The following is a 27365-nucleotide window of genomic DNA, read 5'->3' as shown; positions in this document are numbered from 1 at the left end:
CCAGGTACTAAGAGAAGAGTTTTTCAGTTTTGTTTTGGTGAAGACATTCTTGAGTTTACTAGCAATTATAAATATTTGGGCCTTTTTATTGATGAACATATTACCTTTCTATACGGAACATCTGCCCTGGCCGACTCTTGGGGGAGTTATAGGAAAAACTAAAACACTCAAAGATATTGGTTATGCTACGTATTCCAAACTGTAAACTTATTGGTCACATGCGCCGAATGTAGCTATTTGATGTAGCTGTGGTCGGGAGAGGTTGTGTTTTCTCTAGCAGGAGGTAAGCTTGGCTTCTTATATGGTGTTGAGTAAAGCTTAAACCATGTATTTAGATCGTAGGTAGGTAGTTGTAGTTAGGTATTGTAGGTAGTTTATTTAGGTAGTTATTTAGGTAGTTATTGTAGGTTTCCGTAGGTAATTATTGTAGGTAAGTATTGTTTACGGCGGAGCCCGGCGAAGCACGAGGCTAGCTAGCTAGCGGGTAGCTACTGGTAACGTTTAGCAACGGTGGAGAGTTGTTTCCAATGTTATTTCACGCTTAAGAGTACCTGTAATTAAGCCAGCTAGCTACCTACCATTCAGCCGTTTTTCTAACCTCATTATCTGAGCCATCAACGTTAGGTAGTTAGTAGCTACTGTACTTAATTACACCTACTGATTGCAGAAGACAAATGTTAGCTGGCGTCGGGTAAGTTTGGCGTTATACATAGCTTGGGCTTTGTCGAGTAAGGCTTAATTATGTATTTAGATTGTAGTTAGGTATTGTAGATAGGCCCGCAGCACGAAGCTAGCTAGCTAGCCGTTTTTTCAAACAAAGTCAACACAGTAGCCATTGCTAGCTAGCCAACACGACCAGCTAACTGTACTGCAGTAGCTAAATACAATATATTTGTGCTAGCTAGCCAACGTTTAATTTTTGCTGCGTTATGAAAGGAACTAGACACGGACACGAATTATCTGTTTAGTGTGTTAACACACTATTGGTAGTTTGTTGTAACCAAGTATTGGTGCTAAACTGTGTGTTATTGGATGCTAGCATGCTAGTTAGCTATGGCGTCATAGTTAGGCATCGTGGGCTGTTGTGGGTAGTTATTGTAGGTTAGCATTGTTTTCGGCGGTGCCGGGTGTAGCACGAAGCTAGCTAGCTAGCCGTTTTCCAAACAAAGTCAACACAGTAGCCATTGCTAGCTAGCCAACACGACCAGCTAACTGTACTGTAGTAGCTAAATACAATATACTTGTGCTAGCTAGCCAACGTTTAATTATTGCTGCGTTATGAAAGGAACTAGACACGGACACGAATTATCTGTTTAGTGTGTTAACACACTATTGGTAGTTTGTTGTAACCAAGTATTGGTGCTAAACTGTGTGTTATTGGATGCTAGCATGCTAGTTAGCTATGGTGTCATAGTTAGGCATCGTGGGCTGTTGTGGGTAGTTATTGTAGGTTAGCATTGTTTTCGGCGGTGCCGGGTGTAGCATGAAGCTAGCTAGCTAGCCGTTTTTCGAACTGAGTCAACACAGTAGCCATTGTGTGCTGTACTGTGGCAGCTAAATACAATTTATTTGTGCTAGCTAGCCAACGTTTAATTATTGCTACGTTATGAAAGGAACTAGACACGGACACGAATTATCTGTTTAGTGTGTTAACACACTATTGGTGGTTTGTTGTGACCAAGTGTTGGTGCTAAACTGTGTGTTATTGGATGCTAGCATGCTAGTTAGCTATGGTGTCATAGTTAGCTAGCTGAATAAAGTGGGTTGAGTCTATTCCTTGAAACATTGAACCGCTGTGGTTCACAACAATTCTGATTTCTAAAGGTGGAAGTTGGGAGAGTTTTTGTTCGGGTGGTTCAGTGAAACAATTATAGTTTCTGAGGTGGAAGTTTTGGTGAAGGAGGCCCTGCTCTCTCCTCTCCCAGATGTTTAGTTCATTTCATTCCGATCTCCTCTGCATTATTGTAGCCATTTGCTACAGCCTGTCAACTATGCCTCTGCCTATCCCTGTTCTCTCCTCTCTGCACAGGCTACACAAACGCCTCACACCGCGTGGCTGCTGCCTCTCTAACCTGGTGGTCCCTGCACGCACCCCACACCTGGAGTTCCAGGTCTCAGGCAGCCTCTGGAACTGCCGTTCTGCTGCCAACAAAGCTGACTTCATCCCAGCCTATGCTAACCTCCAGTCCCTTGACTTCCTGGCGCTGACGGAAACATGGATTACCACTGAAAACACTGCTACTCCTACTGCTCTCTCCTCGTCTGACCATGTGTTCTCGCATACCCCGAGAGCATCTGGTCAGAGGGGTGGTGGCACAGGAATCCTCATCACTCCCAAGTGGACATTCTCAATTTTTCCCCTAACCCATCTGTCTATCTCCTCATTTGAATTCCATGCTGTCACAGTCACTAGCCCATTTAAGCTTAATATCCTTGTCATCTATCGCCCTCCAGGTTCCCTTGGAGAGTTCATCAATGAGCTTGACGCCTTGATAAGTTCCTTTCCTGAGGATGGCTCACCCCTCACAGTTTTGGGGGATTTCAACCTCCCTACGTCCACATTTGACTCATTTCTCTCTGCCTCCTTCTTTCCACTCCTCTCCTCTTTTGACCTCACCCTCTCACCGTCCCCCCCTACTCACAAGGCAGGCAATACGCTTGACCTCATCTTTACTAGATGCTGCTCTTCTACTAATCTCACTGCAACTCCCCTCCATGTCTCCGACCACTACTTTGTTTCCTTTTCTCTCTCGCTCTCCTCCAACACTACTCACTCTGCCCCTACACAGATGGTAATGCGCCGCCGCAACCTTCGCTCTCTCTCTCCCACTACTCTCTCCTCTTCCATCCTATCATCTCTTCCCTCTGCTCAATCCTTCTCCCTCCAATCTCCTGATTCTGCCTCCTCAACCCTCCTCTCCTCCCTTTCTGCATCCTTTGACTCTCTGTGTCCCCTATCCTCCCGGCCGGCTCGGTCCTCCCCTCCAGCTCCGTGGCTTGATGACTCATTGCGAGCTCACAGAACAGAGCTCCGGGCAGCGGAGCGGAAATGGAAGAAAACTAAACTCCCTGCCGACCTGGCATCTTTTCACTCCCTCCTCTCTACATTTTCTTCATCTGTTTCTGCTGCTAAGGCCACTTTCTACCACTCTAAATTCCAAGCATCTGCCTCTAACCCTAGGAAGCTCTTTGCCACATTTTCCTCCCTGCTGAATCCCCCCCCCCCCCTCCTCTCTCTCTGTGGATGACTTCGTCAACCACTTTGAAAAGAAGGTTGACGACATCCGATCCTCGTTTGTTAAGTCTAATGACACTGCTGGTCCTACTCACACTGCCCTACCCTATGCTTTGACTTCTTTCTCCCCTCTCTCTCCAGATAAAATCCTGCGACTTGTGACTGCAGGCCGCCCAACAACCTGCCCGCTTGACCCCATCCCCTCCTCTCTTCTCCAGACCATCTCCAGTGACCTTCTCCCCTACCTCACCTCGCTGATCAACTCATCCTTGACCGCTGGCCATGTCCCTTCCGTCTTCAAGAGAGCGAGAGTTGCACCCCTTCTCAAAAAACCAACACTCGATCCCACTGATGTCAACAACTACAGACCAGTATCCCTTCTTTCTTTTCTTTCCAAAACTATTGAGCGTGCCGTCTTTAGCCAACTCTCTTGCTATCTCTCTCAGAATGACCTTCTTGATCCAAACCAGTCAGGTTTCAGGACTGGTCATTCAACTGAGACTGCTCTTCTCTGTGTCACGGAGGCTCTCCGCACTGCTAAAGCTAACTCTCTCTCCTCTGCTCTTGTCCTTCTAGACCTGTCTGCTGCCTTTGATACTGTGAACCATCAGATCCTCCTCTCCACCCTCTCCGAGCTGGGCATCTCCGGCGCGGCTCACTCCTGGATTGCGTCCTACCTGACCGGTCGCTCCTACCAAGTGGCGTGGCGAGAAGCTGTCTCCGCACCACGTGCTCTCACCACTGGTGTCCCCCAGGGCTCAGTTCTAGGCCCTCTCCTATTCTCCCTATACACCAAGTCACTTGGCTCTGTCATATCCTCACATGGCCTCTCCTATCATTGCTACGCTGACGATACACAACTAATCTTCTCCTTTCCCCCTTCTGATAACCAGGTGGCGAATCGCATCTCTGCATGTCTGGCAGACATATCAGTATGGATGACGGATCACCACCTCAAGCTGAACCCTGGCAAGACGGAGCTGCTCTTCCTCCCGGGGAAGGACTGCCCGTTCCATGATCTCGCCATCACGGTTGACAACTCCGTTGTGTCCTCCTCCCAGAGTGCGAAGAGCCTTGGCGTGACCCTGGACAACACCCTGTCGTTCTCCGCTAACATCAAGGCGGTGACCCGATCCTGCAGGTTCATGCTCTACAACATTCGGAGAGTACGACCCTGCCTTACACAGGAAGCGGCACAGGTCCTAATCCAGGCACTTGTCATCTCCCGTCTGGATTACTGCAACTCGCTGTTGGCTGGCCTCCCTGCCTGTGCCATTAAACCCCTACAACTCATCCAGAATGCCGCAGCCCGTCTGGTGTTCAACCTTCCCAAGTTCTCTCACGTCACCCCCCTCCTCCGCACACTCCACTGGCTTCCAGTTGAAGCTCGCATCCGTTACAAGACCATGGTGCTTGCCTATGGAGCAGTGAGGGGAACGGCACCTCCGTACCTTCGGGCTCTGATCAGTCCCTACACCCAAACGAGGGCATTGCGTTCATCCACCTCTGGCCTGCTGGCTCCCCTTCCTCTGCGGAAGCATAGTTCCCGCTCAGCCCAGTCAAAACTGTTCGCTGCTCTGGCACCCCAATGGTGGAACAAGCTCCCTCACGACGCCAGGACAGCGGAGTCACTCACCACCTTCCGGAGACATTTGAAACCCCACCTCTTTAAGGAATACCTGGGATAGGATAAAGTAATCCTTCTACCCCCCCCCCCCCCCCCCCCAAAAAAAAAAAAAAAAAAAAAAAGAAAAAGTGTAAAGTGGTTTTCCCACTGGCTATAGGGTGAATGCACCAATTTGTTAGTCGCTCTGGATAAGAGCGTCTGCTAAATGACATAAATGTGCCCTTGAGCAAGGCACTTAACCCTAATTGCTCCTGTAAGTCGCTCTGGATAAGAGCGTCTGCTAAATGACTAAAATGTAAATGTAAAAAATGTGCAGACATTACAAAATTTTAAAAATAAAACAACAACAAAAAAAGTGTTGAGAAAAAAAAGAGCAGAAGTAAAATAAAATAACAGTAGGGAGGCTATATATACAGGGGGGTACCGTTGCAGAGTCAATGTGCGGGGGCACCGGCTAGTTGAGGTAGTTGAGGTAATATGTACATGTGGGTAGAGTTAAAGTGACTATGCATAAATAATTAACAGAGTAGCAGCAGCGTAAAAAGGATGGGGTGGGGGGGCAGTGCAAATAGTCCGGGTAGCCATGATTAGCTGTTCAGGAGTCTTATGGCTTGGGGGTAGAAGCTGTTGAGAAGTCTTTTGGACCTAGACTTGGCACTCCGGTACCGCTTGCCGTGCGGTAGCAGAGAGAACAGTCTATGACTAGGGTGGCTGGAGTCTTTGACAATTTTGAGGACATGCGTGTGTCCTGTTCTGGACTATTGAGCAGGAGTGAGGGGTGCTAAGAGGTATCTCAAAAACAAACATGTCCATAACAGAGCAGTACGTTACTTTTTAGGTGTCCACAAGTTTGCACCAATACTTGCAATAACTGTGGACATGGCCTGGGAACCATGTGAGGTGAGATGGAAGGCGTGTATGGTGAGACTTTGGATTAGACTGTTGGATATGCCAACTACCAGAATAGCTAGTAAAGTTTTACAATGGGATCTATCCATAAGGGGAGCCTGGGCAACTGAAATGTCAGACATTTTTCAACAGCCTGACTGTGAACATATGTATGAAAACCAAATTAAGGGAGACATAGATATTATTAAAAAAACAACTGTTGATGCAATATGGAAAACAAAATGGGTGGAGGAGATTAATCATAAACCCAAATTGAGAACCTTTTGTTTGATTAAGGGTGAATTCGTGTGTGAGAGATATATTATGTATAACCTACCTAAAAGCAAGAGATCGCTATGTGCACAGGTAAGATCAGGGATATTGCCTCTGCGTATTGAAACAGGTCGGTATTGTGGTGAAATGGAAGAGGAAAGACTATGTAACTATTGTGACCTCAAAGAAATAGAGAATGAAACTCATTTTATCCTCTATTTCCCTTTCTACCACGATTTACGCTTGCTCTTATTCCAGAAAGCACACCAGATATACCCTGGCATTATGTGGCTGAGCGATGAGGAGAAACTGAATTGTTTTTTTCCCATTGTGTATTTCCGTTTGCGGAATATTTAGACAAAGCCTGGAATAAATGAAAATGCACTACCTAAAATTCAATTCTAAACATATTTAGCTTCTATGTGGTAAATGGCACGTGTGTATATAGATTGTGTATAGGCTTGTCTCCCACATTAATCTTCTCTTTCTGCCAGACTAGGTTCAAATGCCTTCTGTTTCATTTTCATGTTATGTATGTATGTATGTATGTATGTATGTATGTACAGTTGAAGTCGGAAGTTTACATACACTTAGGTTGGAGTCATTAAAACTCGTTTTTGAACCACTCCACAAATTTCTTGTTAACAAACTATAGTTTTAGCAAGTCGGTTAGGACATCTACTTTGTGCATGACAAAAGTAATTTTTCCAACAACTGTTTACAGACAGATTATTTCACTCATAATTCACTGTATCACAATTCCAGTGGGTCAGAATTTTACATACACTAAGTTGACTGTGCCTTTAAAAAGCTTGGAAAATTCCAGAAAATTATGTCATGGCTTTAGAAGCTTCTGATAGGCTAATTGACATAATTTGAGTCAATTGGAGGTGTACCTGTGGATGTATTTCAAGGCCTACCTTCAAACTCAGTGCCTCTTTGCTTGACATCATGGGAAAATCCAAAGAAATCAACCAAGACCTCAGAAAAAATATTGTAGACCTCCACAAGTCTGGTTCGTCCTTGGGAGCAATTTCCAAACACCTGAAGGTACCACATTCATCTGTACAAACAATAGTACGCAAGTATAAACACCATGGGACCACGCAGCCGTCATACCGCTCAGGAAGGAGACACGTTCTGTCTCCTAGAGATGAACGTACTTTGGTGTGAAAAGTGCAAATCAATCCCAGAACAACAGCAAAGGACCTTGTGAAGATGCTGGAGGAAACAGGTACAAAAGTATCTATATCTACAGTAAAACGAGTCCTATATCGACATAACCTGAAAGGCCGCTCAGTAAGGAAGAGCCACTGTTCCAAAACCGCCATAAAAAAGCCAGACTACGGTTTGCAACTGCACATGGGGACAAAGATCGTACTTTTTGGAGAAATGTCCTCTGGTCTGATGAAAAAAATATAACTGTTTGCCCATAATGACCATTGTTATATTTGGAGGAAAAAGGGGACGGCTTGCAAGCCAAAGAACACCATCCCAACCGTGAAGCACGGGGGTGGCAGCATCATGCTGTAGGGGTGCTTTGCTGCAGGAGGGACTGGTGCATTTCACAAAATAGATGGCATCATGAGGAAGGAAAATTGTGTGGATACATTGAAGCAACATCTCAAGACATCAGTCAGGAAGTTGAAGCTTGGTCGCAAATGGGTCTTCCAAATGGACAATGACTCCAAGCATACTTCCAAAGCTGTGGAAAAATGGCTTAAGGACAATAATAATAATAATAATAATATGCCATTTAGCAGACGCGTTTATCCAAAGCGACTTACAGTCGTGCGTGCATACATTTTTGTGTATGGGTGGTCCCGGGGATCGAACCCACTACCTTGGCGTTACAAGCGCCGTGCTCTACCAGCTGAGCTACAGAGGACCACAACAAAGTCAAGGTATTGGAGTGGCCATCACAAAGCCCCGACCTCAATCCTATAGAACATTTGTGGGCAGAACTGAAAAAGCGTGTGTGAGCAAGGAGGCCTAAAAACCTGACTCAGTTACACCAGCTCTGTCAGTAGGAATGGGCCAAAATTCAGCCAACTTATTGTGGGAAGCTTGTGGAAGGCTACCCGAAACGTTTGACCCAAGTTAAACAATTTAAAGGCAATGCTACCAAATACTAATTGAGTGTATGTAAACTTCTGACCCACTGGGAATGCGATGAAAGACATAAAAGCTAAAATAAATAATTCTCTCTACTATTATTCTGATATTTCACATTCTTAAAATAAAGTGGTGATCCTAACTGACCTAAAACAGGGAATTTTTACTAGGATTAAATGTCAGGAATTGTGAAAATCTGAGTCTAAATGTATTTGGCTAAGGTGTATGTAAACTTCTGACTTCAACTGTATGTATGCATATTTTGTTACTGCGCTAGGGATATAATTATTGTTTGGATAACCTTATTTACTATCATGTATTGTTTTCCATCTTTAATTGTTTCACTTTTTATGCGATGCGCACTGCAGAGAACACCGGAAGAAGAATTATCACAGAATTATCACAGTGAATTATTGTATTGTCTGTTTATGTGCCAATTAATCCCATAAGGGATGGGTTGCCAACTGGCGATTTGACACGAAAATAAAATGTCATTCATTCATTTCATTCATTCCACTCTATTACAGCTGAGTTCATCCACTCTACTTACAGCTGACTTTATCCACTCTACTTACAGCTGACTTTATCCACTCTACTTACAGCTGACTTTATCCACTCTACTTACAGCTGACTTTATCCACTCTACTTACAGCTGAGTTCATCCACTCTACTTACAGCTGACTTTATCCACTATACTTACAGCTGACTTCATCCACTCTACTTACAGCTGAGTTCATCCACTCTACTTACAGCTGACTTTATCCACTCTACTTACAGCTGAGTTCATCCACTCTACTTACAGCTGAGTTCATCCACTCTACTTACAGCTGACTTTATCCACTCTACTTACAGCTGAGTTCATCCACTCTACTTACAGCTGAGTTCATCCACTCTACTTACAGCTGACTTTATCCACTCTACTTACAGCTGAGTTCATCCACTCTACTTACAGCTGAGTTCATCCACTCTACTTACAGCTGACTTTATCCACTCTACTTACAGCTGAGTTCATCCACTCTACTTACAGCTGAGTTCATCCACTCTACTTACAGCTGAGTTCATCCACTCTACTTACAGCTGACATTATCCACTCTACTTACAGCTGACTTTATCCACTCTACTTACAGCTGACTTTATCCACTCTACTTACAGCTGAGTTCATCCACTCTACTTACAGCTGAGTTCATCCATTCTACTTACAGCTGACTTTATCCACTCTACTTACAGCTGAGTTCATCCACTCTACTTACAGCTGAGTTCATCCACTCTACTTACAGCTGACTTTATCCACTCTACTTACAGCTGACTTTATCCACTCTACTTACAGCTGACTTTATCCACTCTACTTACAGCTGACTTTATCCACTCTACTTACAGCTGACTTTATCCACTCTACTTACAGCTGACCTTATCCACTCTACTTACAGCTGACTTTATCCACTCTACTTACAGCTGAGTTCATCCACTCTACTTACAGCTGAGTTCATCCACTCTACTTACAGCTGACTTTATCCACTCTACTTACAGCTGACTTTATCCACTCTACTTACAGCTGACTTTATCCACTCTACTTACAGCTGACTTTATCCACTCTACTTACAGCTGACTTTATCCACTCTACTTACAGCTGACTTTATCCACTCTACTTACAGCTGAGTTCATCCACTCTACTTACAGCTGAGTTCATCCACTCTACTTACAGCTGACTTTATCCACTCTATTTACAGCTGACTTTATCCACTCTACTTACAGCTGACTTTATCCACTCTACTTACAGCTGACTTTATCCACTCTACTTACAGCTGACTTTATCCACTCTACTTACAGCTGACTTTATCCACTCTACTTACAGCTGACTTTATTCACTCTACTTACAGCTGACTTTATCCACTCTACTTACAGCTGAATTTATCCACTCTACTTACAGCTGAGTTCCACCCGTATGAAGTCTTTGATGCCCAGGTTTTCCAGGAAGACTCCTGAAGCGGCAGTGGTTTTGAACAGAAAGGAGATGTCTGCACTCAGCTCTCCGTGGAACGTGGGGAAGTGCAGGTACGACGTTTCTTTGTTGAAGAACGCTGCGTTCCAGAAGTTCTCTGAGAAAAGGATTTAAATCAATACATTTACATACATTTTGGTCATTTAGCATACTCTTATCCAGAACGACTTATAGTCAGTGGATTCAGCTATGGTAAGGAAGACAACCACAAATCACATAGGTGAGACTTCCACAACACATAACAATGATAACATAGAAAATAGATAACAGGGAGTTCTGCTTTGCTTCTGAAAAACTATACATGGTGCTGATTGAGAAAAAGGGTGCTTATTGGAAACTAAGGTCTAAATAGACTGAGAATAAAATAAGCTGTAGTTTGGAGAGTACATGTCCGCAACTTGTTTTGCTCTCAGTTCAAGGGGCGGCAGGTAGCTTAGTGGGTAAGAGCGTTGTGCCAGTAACTGAAAGGTCGCTGGTTCTAATCCCTGAGCCGACTAGGTGAACAATCTGTCGATGTGCCCTTGAGCAAGGCACTTAACCCTAATTTCTCTGGATAAGAGCGTCTGCTAAATATGTAAACAATAATAATGATCTGTTGATGAGACTGTCATGAACAGGCCAACAATTTTTCTAATTAATCTTAATTATATTCCACCACTGTTTCCCCCGTTTATGTATAATTTACTAAGATAAATATTTCAGGTAACCAAGGCTGCAATTAGGAATAACAAAGAGATTGGGACTCTTAAATCATTATTGCCTGATTAACAACAACTACCTTCCGCCATCAGCATAAGAGCATAAAAGAGAGAACATTCTTGTTTTTGTAACAATTCTGCTAATGTGGTACACATAATTAGGTTATGTGCATAATCAGAGTGATTAACATGATGATTGACGGAGAGGAAGAGAATGTTGCATTAGCATCAAACAGGAAACAAAATGACTGTGCTGAGGACTCAGAGTAAAGTAGATTGTAAAGTCTATCACAGTGTGCAAGTCATTTATCTGCATTTGTTTTAATCACAGCCTGTGTGTATTGTAAATACTCCATATCCATATAGAAATAATGGAGTGATAGATTGACTGATATATCAAAAGCGAGCATACAGTATTCAGTAAAACCCAGTCAGTTTATCGGAGGAGGGTCAGTAATGGATTAGATAATGGACTGATACAGTAGAATGACTGCTTGACTTGATACTTACTATCTAACCCAGAGGAAGGCACTGTGTGCCGAAACTTTGGTGATACCCAATAAAGAATTGGGAATATACACTCTTAGAAAAAAGGGTTCCAAAGAGTTCCTTGGCTGTACACATTGGTTCCAGGTAGAACCGTTTTGGGTTCCATAAAGAAGCCTCCGTGGAAAGGGATCTACATGGAACCAAAAATGGTTCTTCAAAGGTACTCCTATGGGGACAGCTGAATAACCTTTTTAGGTTCTAGATAGCACAATTTTTTCTAAGAATGTAGATATAGTGTGAGACTATCTTTATTATGTCATCATTTGATACTTACTGTCACCATGACACCTGAGTGGGCCAACTCTATAGGCTGCCTCTGATCCAGGTCTCTGTATATCCCCAACCACCACCCATCTGACTGGCAGATTCTCCTTATGGGTGAGCAGGCCAGAGTCAGTCGCCCTGGGTTACATAAGACAGAGGAGGGATGCATTACAACAACAGAGGAACAAAGGACAAGATCAAAATCAGTGTATAGTCGTGGTCAAAAGTTTTGAGAATGACACAAGTTTTGGTCTTCACAAAGTTCACTGCTTCAGTGTTATGAGATATTTTTGTCAGATGTTACTATGGTATACTGAAGTATAATTACAAGCATTCCATAAGTGTCAAAGGCTTTTATTGACAATTACATTACGTTTATGCAAAGAGTCAATATTTGCAGTGTTGACCCTTCTTTTTCAAGACCTCTGCAATCCGCCCTGGCATGCTGTCAATTAACTTCTGGGCCACATCCTGACTGATGGCAGCCCATTCTTGCATAATCAATGCTTGGAGTTTGTCAGAATTTGTGGGGTTTTGTTTGTCCACCCGCCTCTTGAGGATCGACCACAAGTTCTCAATGGGATTAAGGTCTGGGGAGTTTCCTGGCCATGGACCCAAAATGTCAATGTTATGTTCCCCGGGCCACTTAGTTATCACTTTTGGCTTATGGCAAGGTGCTCCATCATGCTGGAAAAGGCACTGGTCGTCACCAAACTGTTCTTGGATGGTTAGGAGAAGTTGCTCTCGGAGGATGTGTTGGTACCATTCTTTATTCATGGCTGTGTTCTTAGGCCAAATTATGAGTGAGCCCACTCCCTTGGCTGAGAAGTAACTCCACACATGAATGGTCTCAGGATGCTTTACTGTTGGCATGACACAGGACTGATGGTAGCGCTCACCTTGTCTTCTCCGGACAAGGTGTTTTCCGGATGCCCCGGAAAGGGGATTCATCAGAGAAAATGACTTTACCCCAGTCCTCAGCAGTCCAATCCCTGTACCTTTTGCAGAATATCAGTCTGTCCCTGATGTTTTTCCTGGAGAGCAGTGCCTTCCTCGCTGCCCTTCTTGACACCAGGCCATCCTCCAAAAGTCTTCACTTCACTGTGCGTACAGATGCACTCACACCTGCCTGCTGCCATTCCTGAGTAAGCTCTGCACTGGTGGTGCCCCGATCCCGCAGCTGAATCAACTTTAGGAGACGGTCCTGGCGCTTGCTGAACTTTCTTGGGCGCCCTGACACCTTCTTCACAACAATTGAACCTCTCTCCTTGAAGTTCTTGATGATCCGATAAATGGTTGATTTAGGTGCAATCATACTAGCAGCAATATCCTTGCCTGTGAAGCCCTTTTTGTGCAAAGCAATGATGACGGCACGTGTTTCCTTGCAGGTAACCATGGTTAACAGAGGAAGAACAATGATTTCAAGCACCACCCTCCTTTTAAAGCTTCCATTCTGTTATTCTAACTCAATCAGCATGACAGAGTGATCTCCAGCCTTGTCCTCGTCAACACTCTCACCTGTGTTAACGAGAGAATCACTGACATGATGGCAGCTGGTCCTTTTGTGGCAGGGCTGAAATGCAATGTTTTTGGGGGATTAAGTTCATTTTCATGGCAAAGAGGGACTTTGCAATTAATTGCAATTCATCTGATCACTCTTCATGACATTCTGGAGTATATGCAAATTGCCATCATCAAAACTGAGGCAGCAGACTTTGTGAAAATTAGTATTTGTGTCATTCTAAAAACTTTTGACAACGACTGTATATCGGTCTATGTTGCTTTCTCCAAAGGATCCTTATTAACAGTCATGCTGAGTATTTGATTTCTGGTTAGTTTCTGAAGCACAATAACGGTAGGTTGTCTTTGTGTCTGGATTCACAATGTGACAGTAATAGCAGGCAGCTGGTCTGGTTCCTCTCAATAATCTATCTAATATGTATAGCTATCAATGAGATATATGGTGTAGGGTGGAGGTGTATAGCTTCGGTCCTCCAGAGCTAACAGTATACACCATTTGTTGCCTTTCAATGGCAAACTGATTACTTGGACTACCAGGTGTGAGGAATCTATAGCCAATCAATATATATATGAGGGAGAGAGAAAGAGAGAGAGAGAGAGAGAGTGTCACGCTCGTTGACGGACGGGACGGACCAAGGCGCAGCGTGATATGCATACATGTTTATTTAAACGTAATAAACACTCGACAAAACAATAAACGAAACGAAACGTGAAGTCCAAGGTAGACACAAACAACATACCTTATACGACAGAAGATCCCACCAAACACGGACCAAGCAGCGTGCCCAGGCGGAGAGAGTAGCCATGTCACAGGTGGGCAATTGGTGGTCATGGGAGGAGATATTTGCGGGGAAAGGGCCATGGGCGAAGGTAGAGGCCCAGGCAGGAGAGGAGCAACGGCAACACAGAGGACGCCGGTCGAGGAAGAAGCCCTAGAGACAGCCCAAATAATTTTTTTGGGGGGGCTAAAAGGGTGGTTGGTGGAGCCTAGTGTTAGAGCAGAGCCAACTCCCCGTACTCATGCGAGGAAGCGTGTGACTGGGCAGGCTCCGTGTTATGCGGAGCTACGTACTGTGTCGCCAGTGTGCCGGCACAGTCCTGTACGTCCTGTGCTAGCACCATGCACGTGCCGTGCGAAGATGGGCATCCAGCCAGGATGGGGTGTGCCGGCTCAACGCTTCTGGTCTCCAGTACGCCTCCTCGGTCCTGCATATCCTGCGCCAGTTCTACGTACTGTATCGCCAGTGCGCGTGCACAGCCCTGTGCATCCTGTGCTAATGCCTCACACATACTGTGCGGAAGTAGGTATCCAGCCAGGACCGGTTGTGCCAGCGCTCCGCTTCAGACCTCCAGTCCGCCTCCACAGTCCGGTACGGCCCGTTCCTGCTCCTCGCACCAAGCCAGTGGTGTGCGTCGCCAGCCCGGTCCAGCCTGTTCCTGCTCCTCGCACCAAGCCAGTGGTGCGCGTCGCCAGCCCGGCCCGGCCTGTTCCTGCTCCTCGCACCAAGCCAGTGGTGCGCGTCGCCAGCCCGGCCCGGCCTGTTCCTGCTCCTCGCACCAAGCCAGTGGTGCGCGTCGCCAGCCCGGCCCGGCCTGTTCCTGCTCCTCGCACCAAGCCTGTGGTGCGAGTCGCCAGCCCGGCCCGGCCTGGCCTGTTCCTGCTCCTCGCACCAAGCCAGTGGTGCGCGTCGCCAGCTGGCCCGGCCTGTTCCTGCTCCTCGCACCAAACCAGTGGTGCGTGTTCCCAGCCCGGCCCGGCCTGTTCCTGCTCCTCGCACGAAGCCAGTGGTGCGCGTCGCCAGCCCGGCCCGGCCTGTTCCCGCTCCTTGCACCAAGCCAGTGGTGCGCGTCGCCAGTCCGGCCGGCCTGTTCCCGCTCCTCGCACCAAGACAGTGGTGCGTGTCGCCAGTCCGGCCCGGCCTGTTCCTGCTCCTCGCACCAAGCCAGTGGTGCATGTTCCTAGTCTGGTTCGGCCCGTGCCTGCTCCTCACACCAGACCAGTGGTGAGTGTGTCCAGTCCGGCACGGCCCGTGCCCGTTCCACCGGTGCCTGGTCCGGCACCAGTCAGCGGCTCCACTCCGGAGCCAGAGCAGTCCGCTCCACCGGTGCCTGATCCAGCTCCGGTCAGCGGCTCCACTCCGGAGCCAGAGCAGTCCGCTCCACTGGGGTCCAGTCCAGATCCGGTCAGCGGCTCCACTCCGGAGCCAGAGCAGTCCGCTCCACCGGTGCCTAGTCCAGCTCCGGAGCCTGAGCAGTCCGCTCCACCGGTGCCCGGTCCAGCTCCGGTCAGCGGCTCCAGTCCAGACCCAGACGTCAGCCCCTCTCCAGGTTCGGGGTCTCCCACACCAGGGTCCAGACAGGGCTTGGAGTATAGTGGGAGGAAGGAGAGGGGAAGCAGCGCGCCGAGGTCCAGACCAGACCAGGGGCGCAACAGGGAGGCGGAGAATAGGTGGTTGTCACGCCCGGAGCCGGATCCGCCTCCGAGGCGGAATGCCCACCCGGCCCCTACCCTGTTAAGTAAGGTTGTGCGATCGGAGTCCACACCTTTGGGGGGGAGGGGGTACTGTCACGCCCTGACTCTGGGGACTCTTATTTGTTGAGTCAGGGTGTGATTTTCTATGTGGTGTAGATCTATGTTTATAGTCTAGTATGTCTAGATCTATGTTGGCCGGTGTGGTTCCCAATCAGAGGCAGCTGTCGCTCATTGTCTCTGATTGGGGACAATACTTAGGCAGCCTTTTGGCACTAGTGGGTTGTGGGATCTTGTTCCATGTGAGGTATGTTGTTTGTGTACCTTGGACTTCACGTTTCGTTTAGTTTGTTGTTTTGTCGTTGTTTATTCGGTTCAAATAAACATGTATGCATATCACGCTGCGCCTTGGTCTGACCCGTCTATGAACGAACGTGACAGAGAGAGAGAGAGAGAGAGAGAGAGAGAGAAAAATACACATAAAGAGATAATAGGATAAATGTTATTTTTACACAATAGAGTTGTAACTACAGTATACTTCTACTGCATCATTGGAGATGTAGGCATTTGACTCATACTGCTAGAATAGAACCATTCCTTCTGGCCAGCTACATCCTGTTCTGATTATTGCTTTATCAAATAAAACTAGGGCACAAACAACCACAGCAAATCCCTTTCATAGCATGTTCTCTCAATTCCCTCGGTTTATAAAATGCTAAAGGTGTAGATCTACATTATATTCAGGTCTACAGCTTATATTACTTTAGAACGTTGCAAGAAAAATATATAATAATAATAATAATTTAAAAATAGATATAATAATAATAATAAACAAATAAACATTCAGTTCAGTCCATCAGACCTGGATTCAAATTGTACTTGTGATTAAGTATCTTTCAAATACTTAAATTGTGTTAGATTGAGTTTCCCTTGCGCAGTGGAACCAATCGAATAGTCCCAAAAGTGCATACCCTGCCCATCTGGCAACACCAGACAGCCTCAATCAAAATCTCTGAAAGAAAACAGTGAATACTATTTGAACCCAGGTCTGCAGTCCATAAAAGGAAACAGGTAACAGGAAATAGAACAGGAAATTGGGCATATTTTAACAACCACCATCCAGATTATTGTTACTTTAGGTGATGTTTATGTTCTTGTAGTCTTATCACTGTTGCGGGGGCTATAAAAATTATATAAAAAAATACAAACACCAGTGAGAGAACGAGGCCCTTTCTGAATATGATTAAATATTGAAAGGTGAATCTCAGTCAGTAGAGAATCACACTTAGTGTTGAGTACAGCAGATGGTATACTATAGCATGTTGGGGCAGAGATCCAGACAGTACATAGGGAAGGATGGACGAAAGGAGCTGAAGAGTAGTGGGAATTACTGTTCAGAAGAGGAGGACGAAAGAAGAAGGAAAGATAGAGAGAGAGAGAGAGAGAGAGAGATCGAGGGAAAAATATAGAGAATGAGAGTAGTGATGGTATTGTACCATTCTTTGCGGTCAGCGTCACAGTTGCAGTAGTGGTCTGAGTCAATGCAGTTCCCCTGAAGACCGCAGCCACACTGCTGGCTCCCTGGAACCGCCCCGCCCCAGTACGTCTGGGGCTCGTCTGTACGACCCACCCACCAGGTGAACGGAGATCCATCTGAGGCAAAGACACAGATACGCGCACGCACGCACGCACACACACACACAGAAGGGGTGTGTTCAAAAACCCTACAGACTCCCAAACTCCTGTTCATTTATTTACTATGTAGGGCATGAGATGTTTGGGTAGTAATGTAAAAACATTAAGCATAAAGTATTGTAAATGTCTCCTAAACAGATCCAACAAGATGTGTTTTACCTAAAGACCAATTTGGTGCTATTTGCAAGGAGGACACTGATGACATATAACAGAGACACATTCCACAAAAAGACTGTAACTAGAGGAGAGAGAGTACTTCATTGAGAGTGGTTTCCGTCACCACTTTACCCCAAAAAACAGGCCAGACATAAACAGGCCAGACTCCAGAGTGCTGCCTTGATAGAGAAAAGAAAGTGATTCTCATTGATTCTCTCTTCCATCACTCGTCTGATCACGTTCCCCCCACCTGAAGCTGGCTGTCTGGTTTTAAACAGAAACCCAACACTGTATTCTTTCCCTCATTATTCTTCATTTGACATTTTCCAGCATTATTTATTTAGCTTTGACATTGTTTTCCTCTTCTCTCAGTCAGCTCTACAGTAATGAGACAGCTAATGGACAGCAATTACGCTGTGAAGCTGTGCGTTGCCTTGTTTCATGTTCATTTGCAGGTTTAAAAGAGTCATTACACATTTATATCATATGGCAAACACCAACGACACACCAAACAGCACAAAAACCAATCACCTAAATGCTAACTCACTCAGTGCATGTACCATAACACATCCAGAAATTATGAATATTATAGTATAACATAATGACGGTAGGCCTACATAGAAGAAAAATCCCCCCTCAAACCTAAATTAATTTGCAACAATGAGCACAATAATCAATTTGTGACATCTGCTTAAGCTCTGCGGTTGGCAAGCTGCACTCCCTCTCACAGGGTGTCTCCCAAATGGCACCCTATTCCCTATATAGTGCACTACTTTTGTGGGCTCTGATCAAAAGTAGTACACCATATAGGGAATAGGGTGCCATTTGGGATGCATGCACTGACTCACAGTTGACTGAGTGAGCAGGTTTTTAATCATCCTGACCTTTATGGCTGGCTGGGATCAATAATGTTAATAAAAAGGATTTACCTGGTGTGTTTAAGAGGAGTGACTTTCTGCAGTGGTAGAGGACTTCCTGCTCGCAGTGCTCTGCCTGGGTAATTATGGCCCCGAGCTGTTCCGCGTCGGCAGAATAGTTAAAATAGGCTAAATGCTGATTTATCCCAGATGAGGCCTTTAATTTGGTTAGCTCCGTGTTATTGTGTTGGATCACCAGCCATGTTTTATCTGGAGGAGAAGAGAGAGAGAGAGAGAGAGAGAGAGAGAGAGAGAGAGAGAACAGAGGGAAATCCAAGGATCATTATAAATAATTATGCAAATGTTAATGATAGCAGAGACAGTGTGAAAACATGGGGACGGGGTGGGTGGGAAGACGAGATGTTTCCGATAGCAGCTGGTGACAGCCCTGAAGGATGGAAATCCTGTCAGAAGATCTGGGATCCCTGCCACAGCGCAGTTATTACCGAGAGCCATCAACTGCACCCTAAACGAGGTGTCTATCTGTTTCCGTCAGTGAGAGAAATAACTAAACCGCCACTGGCGGGCAATAAAGAAGTACCATATGCCAGATTGTTGGTGGCACTTTAGTTGAACCCTACTTCTCTGTCATAACAGATATGCATTAGGCAATAGTACAAACTAAGGGGAGATGATCTGTCACAGTGCCACCAGTGGTTATGTATGCAGGGAAACCCTAACTATCCATGCAGTGGTGATAATGTAACAGGGTAACCCTACCTCGTCATCCAGTGGTTTAATTAGCTTGTGTGTGTGTGTGTGTGTGTGTTTGTGCTTGCGTGGTTTACCTGTCATGTTGCAGTAGATCAGCTGTGACTTGATCGGACCGCTTCCGTCCACGTCTATGTAATACAGGCCTGATGTGTTACCCTGGTGTTTATACGTTTCACATGACTTCTCATAGACGGCTGATAAGGAGAAAATATACACAAACACTCAGGTTACTTACTGCCAGTGTAAAGTACATAAGTAAAACTACTTTAAAGTAATACTTAAGTAGTTGTTTGGTGTATCTGTACTTGACTTTACTATTTATATATTTGACAACGTTTACCTTTATTTCACTACATTCCTAAAGAAAATAATGTACTTTTTACTCCATACATTTTCCCTGACACCCAAAAGTACTCGTTACATTTTGAATGATTAGCAGGACAGGAAAATTGTCAAATTTACGCATTTATCAAGAGAACATTCCTGGTCATCACTACTGCCTCTGATCTGGTGGACTCACTAAACACAAATGCTTAATTTGTAAATATGTCTGAGTGTTGGAGTGTGCCCCTGGCTATCTGTAAATATGTCTGAGTGTTGGAGTGTGCCCCTGGCTATCTGTAAATACAGTGAGGAGAACAAGTATTTGATACACTGCCGATTTTGCAGGTTTTCCTACTTACAAAGCATGTAGAGGTCTGTAATTTTTATCATAGGTACACTTCAACTGTGAGAGACGGAATCTAAAAAAAAAATCCAGAAAATCACATTGTATGATTTTTAAGTAATTAATTTGCATTTTTTTGCAAGTATCTGATCACCTACCAACCAGTAAGAATTCCGGCTCTCACAGACCTGTTAGTTTTTCTTTAAGAAGCCCTCCTGTTCTCCACTCAATACCTGTATTACCTGCACCTGTTTGAACTCGTTACCTGTATAAAAGACACCTGTCCACACACTCAATCAAACAGACTCCAACCTCTCCACAATGGCCAAGACCAGAGAGCTGTGTAAGGACATCAGGGATAAAATTGTAGACCTGCACAAGGCTGGGATGGGCTACAGGACAATAGGCAAGCAGCTTGGTGAGAAGGCAACAACTGTTGGCGCAATTATTAGAAAATGGAAGAAGTTCAAGATGACGGTCAATCACCCTTGGTCTGGGGCTCCATGCAAGATTTCACCTCGTGGGGCATCAATGATCATGAGGAAGGTGAGGGATCAGCCCAAAACTACATGGCAGGACCTGGTCAATGACCTGAAGAGAGCTGGGACCACAGCCTCAAAGAAAACCATTAGTAACACACTACGCCGTCATGGATTAAAATCCTGCAGCGCACGCAAGGTCCCCCTGCTCAAGCCAGCGCATGTCCAGGCCCATCTGAAGTTTGCCAATGACCATCTGGATCATCCAGAGGAGGAATGGGAGAAGGTCATGTGGTCTGATGAGACAAAAATATAGCTTTTTGGTCTAAACTCCACTCGCCGTGTTTGGAGGAGAAGAAGGATGAGTACAACCTCAAGAACACCATCCCAACCGTGAAGCATGGAGGTGGAAACATCATTCTTTGGGGATGCTTTTCTGCAAAGGGGACAGGACGACTGCACCGTATTGAGGGGAGGATGGATGGGGCCATGTATCACGAGATCTTGGCCAACAACCTCCTTCCCTCAGTAAGAGTATTGAAGATGGGTCGTTGCTGGGTCTTCCAGCATGACAACGACCCGAAACACACAGCCAGGGCAACTAAGGAGTGGCTCCGTAAGAAGCATCTCAAGGTCCTGGAGTGGCCTAGCCAGTCTCCAGACCTGAACCCAATAGAAAATCTTTGGAGGGAGCTGAAAGTCCGTATTGCCCAGCGACAGCCCCGAAACCTGAAGGATCTGGAGAAGGTCTGTATGGAGGAGTGGGCCAAAATCCCTGCTGCAGTGTGTGCAAATCTGGTCAAGACCTACAGGAAACGTATGATCTCTGTAATTGCAAACAAAGGTTTCTGTACCAAATATTAAGTTCTGCTTTTCTGATGTATCAAATACTTATATCATGCAATAAAATGCAAATTAATTACTTAAAAATCATATACTTGTTCTCCCCACTGTATGTCTGAGTGTTGGAGTGTGCCCCTGGCTATCTGTAAATTAAAAGAAAAAAAAGAAAATGGTGCCGTTTGGTTTGCCTAATGTAAAGAATTTGAAGTGATTTATGCTTTTATTTTTGATGCTTAAGTATTTTTGAGCAATTACATTTACTTTTGAAACTTACATGTAAGTATTTTTAAAACCAAATACTTTTAGACTTTACTCAAGTAGTATTTTACTGGGTGACTTTGACGTTTACTTGAGTTATTTTCTATTAAGGTATCTTTACTTTTACTCTGTCACGATCGTCGTATACAGATGAGGACCAAGGCGCAGCGTTGCAGACTAACATACTCTTTATTTATGATACACGATCAAAACAACAAAACGATAACGTGACAGTCAATGGTCAAACACAAACCAACACGAACAAGATCCCACAACCACTGTGGGCAAACAGCCTGTTTAAATGTGGTTCCCAATCAGAGACAACCAGCCACAGCTGACACTCGTTGCCTCTGATTGAGAACCACACTGGCCAACATAGAAATGAAATACATAGATCTACACACCCTGGCTCAACATAACAGTGTCCCCAGAGCCAGGGCGTGACAGTACCCCCCCCTAAAGGCGCGGACTCCGACCGCGCCAACTAAATTCCACAGGGGAGGGACCGGGTGGGCACTCCGCCTTGGCGGCAGATCCGGCTCCGGGCCTGATCCCCACTCCCTCTCCAACCCCCCAAAGTACCCCTGGTCCGGTCTGGCCCCGCTGGCCGGAGCTGGACAGCACACTGATGGAGCGGATTGCTCTAGCTCCGGCGTAACGCGTCTGACCGGTGCCGGACCAGGCACCAGTGGAACAGGCACGGGCCGTGCCGGACTGACGACGCCCACCACTGGCTTGGTGTGGAGAACAGGCACGGGCCGTGCTGGACTGACGACGCACACCACTGGCTTGGTGTGAGGAGCAGGAGCGGGCCGAACCGGGCTGGCGACGCGCACCATTGGCTTGGTGCGGGAAGCAGGAGCGGGCCGGACCGGGCTGACAATGCGCACCCCTGCCTTAGTGCGTGGAGCAGCAACGGGCCGGACCGGGCTGACGATACGCACCCCTGGCTTGGTGCGTGGAGCAGGAACGGGCTGAACCGGGCTGACGACTCGCACCCCTGGCTTGGTGCGAATGGCAGGAACAGGCCGGACCGGGCTGGCGAAGCGCACCATAGGCTTGGTGCGGGGAGCAGGAACAGGCCGGGCCGGGCTGGCGAAGCGCACCATAGGCTTGGTGCGGGGAGCAGGAACAGGCCGGGCCGAGCTGGCGACGCGCACCGTAGGCTTGGTGCGAGTGGCAGGAACAGGCCGGGCTGGGCTGGCGACGCGCACCGTAGGCTTGGTGCGAGTGGCAGGAACAGGCCGGACCGTACTGGGGACACACACCACTGGCCCTACACCGGGATCTGGAACGGGCCGGACCAGACTGGTAACACACCCCAGTACCTCTCGCCGTGCCTCCACACCTTCCTTCCCTTCTTCGACCAGTGGCCCCCGTAACCTGGCGGCCTCCTCTGCCAACCCGCTGGGCCGCTCTGTCGCGGTCTCCTGCTGGCCCGTCGTCCACGGCGTTAGCCCCCCCCCTAAAAATGTTATGGGCTTCACTCCTACCCGTGGACCAGGCCTCCATACTTCTCGCCAGCCTTTCGCCCTTCTGCTTCCACGTCAAGCCCCTCTCTTCCTCACCCGGCTTGACCCAGTCGAGGAGGCGCTGGATATCCGCTAGGGATCTCCCTGGCGATGGCTCCTGGACACGCTGCTTGGTCCAGTCTTGGTGGGATCTTCTGTCACGATCGTCGTATACAGATGAGGACCAAGGCGCAGCGTTGCAGACGAACATACTCTTTATTTATGATACACGATCAAAACAACAAAACGATAACGTGACAGTCAATGGTCAAACACAAACCAACACGAACAAGATTCCACAACCACTGTGGGCAAACAGCCTGTTTAAATGTGGTTCCCAATCAGAGACAACCAGCCACAGCTGACACTCGTTGCCTCTGATTGAGAACCACACTGGCCAACATAGAAATGAAATACATAGATCTACACACCCTGGCTCAACATAACAGTGTCCCCAGAGCCAGGGCGTGACATACTCAAGTAAAACAATTTGGTGCTTTTTCCACCACTGCTGAAATTAGTACTGACTGAAATAATTAACTGAAACAAATACAGCCACCAACAGACACATGCACAATAATTCAAAATAAATGTACATTACACAGGAACAACTTCTAGTGCAAACATTGCCATGTTTCCACTAGATATGAAAGTAAGTATGATAAGTTAAGAACTTGAGACCTGGCATGTGGTCTATATGTAAATTCCCAAATCAAGTATTTAACACCACTTCCTGAAAGAAAACAATTGTTTATAATTTATGCTGTTTATGAAGATTTTGACATCTAGGATTGCTTTGGAGGAAAATATTTAAATGTTTCAGCTGAGGAGCATATTTAATGGTGTAAAGTACCTATGTACTACTTAAGTAGTTTTTGGGGGGTATCTGTACTTTACTTTCCTATTTTACTTTTACTTCACTACATTCCTAAATAAAATATTGTACTTTTTACTCCATACATTTTCCCTGACAACCAAAAGTACTCATTTTTGAATGCTTAGCAGGACAGGAAAATAGTCAAATTCACGCACTTATTAAGAGAACACGTAGTCATCCCTACTGCCTCTGATCTGGTGGACTCAGTAAACACAAATGCATATTTTGTAAATAATGTCTGAGTGTTTTAAAAACAAGACAATTGTGCCGTCTGCTTTGCTAAATAATAGGAATTTTAAAAGATTTCTACCTTTACTTTTGATACTTGAGTATTTTTTTGCAATGACATTTACTTTTGATAATAAAGTATATTTAAAACAAAATACTTTTGAACTTTTACTCAAGTAGTATTTTACTGGCTGACTTTCACTTTTACTTGAGTAACTTTCTATTAAGGTATCTATACTTTTACTCAAGTATTACAATTGGGTACTTTTTCCACCACTGGGTGTTCTTAATGTTTTGTATACTCAGTGTACATAACAGACACATACAGTACTCAAAGCAAATAAAACAAAAGTTCATATTCTAATCTATGACACCAAGGCAAGTAGGATGTGCCAACAGAACACACACGTACACAAAGCAAACAAAACAAACGTCTATATTCCAAGACACTAAGCCATGTTGGTGTGTGCCAAACAACAAAGCTCCACTGACGCAGAGCAGTGAAATGCGTTCTTTGTCTTGGGCCCTCAACTCTCTCCACTCTGATTTACAGTAGCTTTGTGTGTCAGCAGTCTGTTCTGTTATTACGGAGGTTGTTACATTATTGATGTGCTAACCATCATTATTTTAAAGGAGACGCACAGAAAACCATTGCATGCTAGATGAAAGGATGCTAGCTGGTGTCCCTAAGGAATGCAGGCCCCATCACTGCAGATGTTGCCGTTTCTTTGACTCTGTCCATAATGGCAACCTATTCCCTGTATAGTGCACTAATTTTGACCAGAGCCCTATGAGCCCTGGTCAAAAGAAGTGCACTTGATAGGGAATAGGATGCCATTTCAGATGCACCCCATGTGTATACCAGTCTATACTATTCTGAATAGCCATTGGTTAATGGCTAGTGGGCATGGCTGACTGTTAAATCATTAATACAATGCCATATCAATAACAATGTTAACAGGATGTTGTATCCAGTGTATTCCCTTTCACTGTTACCCTGAGCAGGGTTCCTCAGTTAATCCTTTGTTCCTGCCCAGCATAGACACACCTGCAGCTAATCAAGGGCTTGTTGATTAGTTCATAGAATCTGGTGTGTTAGTGCTGGGCAGGAACAAAAATGTGCACCCTTGTGGGCTCCCCTGAACATGACTATAAAACCCTGCTGTAACTAGAACACATTGACCTGGCATAGTACCAACCCTCATGAAATAGATAATAAGTAGCCACACACTGATGAATGCTCCCGTTGTTTTATTGTGCACCATTTCGACCCGAAGGTCATCGTCTGGCTATTTGTACCGAGCACCATGCAAGTCATTGGATGTGGTAGGCTACACAACGTTTGAAACAATACAAACCCTCCCCTCTGGTCAGAAAAGAATAACTAACAACCTCTTTAACAGTTTAGTCACACAGGATATCTCCAATCTCGTAAATCTCTTATTTCCTCCTCACCTGAAACACTTCCTGTGATGGATCTAAGTTTTAGTTCAAATGTAATTATAGAGACAGAGAAAATCACCAGTCCTTTTTCGGTCTCCACCAGCACCTCAATTTCAGCGCAACTCAAGTGTGAAAGTGTTAAATGGTGAGGCGATTATGTTTGACTGACAAGTCACTTAATTTAACATTCAAATCTTCCACACAATTTATGATGACACTGAGCGGACTCAGAGAGACAGAGCGAGAGAAGCTCTCACATCATTAAAGGCTTTGTCCTAATCCTTATCAATGGTGAGGCTTTGTCAAAAGGGTCTGGCACTGCAGCATACTATTGCTGCATCAGAGATAAGGCGTTTGACCTTGAAACCAATTGGCTGTGTCTCTGTGCATGTTTAAGGACTAAACACAATATCCTCTCGACAGTATGTCTGTTTAGTCTGTTTAGTTCTACGCTAGCTTTAAAGTTTGGATGTACGCCTTCTGCTTCGAGCGCTTACTATCGCACGCAAGCACGCACACAGGTTTTGAAATAATTATTAGGTTATAAAAATAACACTGTGGTTTTAAGGTTTTTAAGAAACACACAAGGTCTCCTTACAGCTGTGACATGTTGCTCCACTGTAGCCCGTGTTCGAACAGTTGCAATGGAAGGTACTCCAAGACTGGATGCATCTCCCCCCGTGTTCACAATGGCTTGGAGAGCATCTGAAAAGAGAAGAAGAGAGATTTATCCACCACAGGTTTCCAAAGGTCAGAAATATACATGTACATTTTTCAAGGATTCATGTTAGCAGTAGCTGCATAAGGTTATTGTGAAACCAAGATAAATAAAAGCAATTTTTGTCAGTTCCACACTATGAGCAGTTACTGCCTTTTTGCTTGGTAGGGCAGTACAGTAGGCTAACTTCAGAGGAGGGGGGGCAGGTAGCCTACCCACCCACGCACACCCACTGGCAAAGATTTCCAGCTGGCAGGTAGACGCTGGAAAACGTTTCTGAGTGACAGAGTGAGTGCTTTGCATAGGCACTTTGTTGCAATTTTTGTGGAACTGGAAAAAAAATGTTCTGTTCTAGAACAGTATAGATCACTTTAGTTTTCGGTTTTGTTCATTAAATATTTTTGTTATTTTCAATTTTTTGGTTCTGTTCCCTGAATCGGTTCCAACCCCTGGTGCATAGTCAAACTATTTTCTCAGAGTGACATATCTGACTAAAAACAACCATTGTTTGGCATCCTGTGAATGCCCTGTGAATGCCCTCTGAATGCCTAGGAAGAAATACATCTCCTTATGTTCTATAATACTGTCCCTTAGGCTCAGTTCATCAGCTTTTGGTTCAAGGCCCAGTATCCTTTTGACTTTCTACACCTTTCTAAAGGTCTTTGAAGACCTGTAAAGAAACCTTTTCCGAACTCCAGGTGGACATTCTCAGAATGTTGATTCATGACATGAAGATAATGTTTTCCTTTGAAATTGTCAGTTCTGAGAACTAATAATGGGCACCATTACAATTAAATTCTAATAATCTGATAACATTATCTTGTAACTAAAAGGCCACCCATATATTCTGGATATACAGTGCATTCGGAAAGTATTCAGACCCCTTGACTTTTTCCCCATTTTGTTACGTTACAACCTTACTATAAAATGGATTGAACAGGTTTTTAGACATTTTTGCAAATTGATTATAAATACAAAAAACTGAAAAATCACATTTACATAAGTATTCAGACCCTTTACTCAGTACTTTGTTGAAGCACCTTTGGAAGCGATTACAGCCTTGAGTCTTCTTGGGTATGGCGCTACAAGCTTGGCACACCTGTATTTGGGGAGTTTCTCCCATTCTTCTCTGCAGATCCTCTCAAGCTCTGTCAGGATGAATGGGAAACGTCGCTGCACAGCTATTTTCAGATCTCTCCAGAGATGTTTGATCGGGTTCA

At 45.3% G+C, this 27365-nt stretch overlaps 1 protein-coding gene across 1 annotated transcript in view; it reads right to left on the bottom strand.

Annotated features, from left to right (window-relative positions):
- The window catches only part of LOC311135819 (contactin-associated protein-like 4), a gene marked incomplete at both ends in the record, with an annotated part of 230799 nt that overhangs the window by 36669 nt on the left and 166765 nt on the right, over nt 1–27365 (bottom strand). Inside the window, 6 exons of the mRNA XM_084169857.1 lie at nt 10064–10234; nt 11659–11786; nt 17136–17292; nt 18420–18617; nt 19196–19315; nt 26026–26132. Coding sequence (XP_084025983.1) covers nt 10064–10234; nt 11659–11786; nt 17136–17292; nt 18420–18617; nt 19196–19315; nt 26026–26132 — 881 coding nt within the window. The remainder of the gene's footprint in view (nt 1–10063; nt 10235–11658; nt 11787–17135; nt 17293–18419; nt 18618–19195; nt 19316–26025; nt 26133–27365) is intronic.

The sequence above is a fragment of the Coregonus lavaretus genome, assembly GCF_964263955.1.
Source record: "Coregonus lavaretus genome assembly, chromosome: 10".
In the NCBI taxonomy this organism is placed as follows: domain Eukaryota; kingdom Metazoa; phylum Chordata; class Actinopteri; order Salmoniformes; family Salmonidae; genus Coregonus; species Coregonus lavaretus.
Note: the sequence above shows the minus strand (reverse complement) of the source record. Positions and strands in the feature narration are given on the sequence as shown.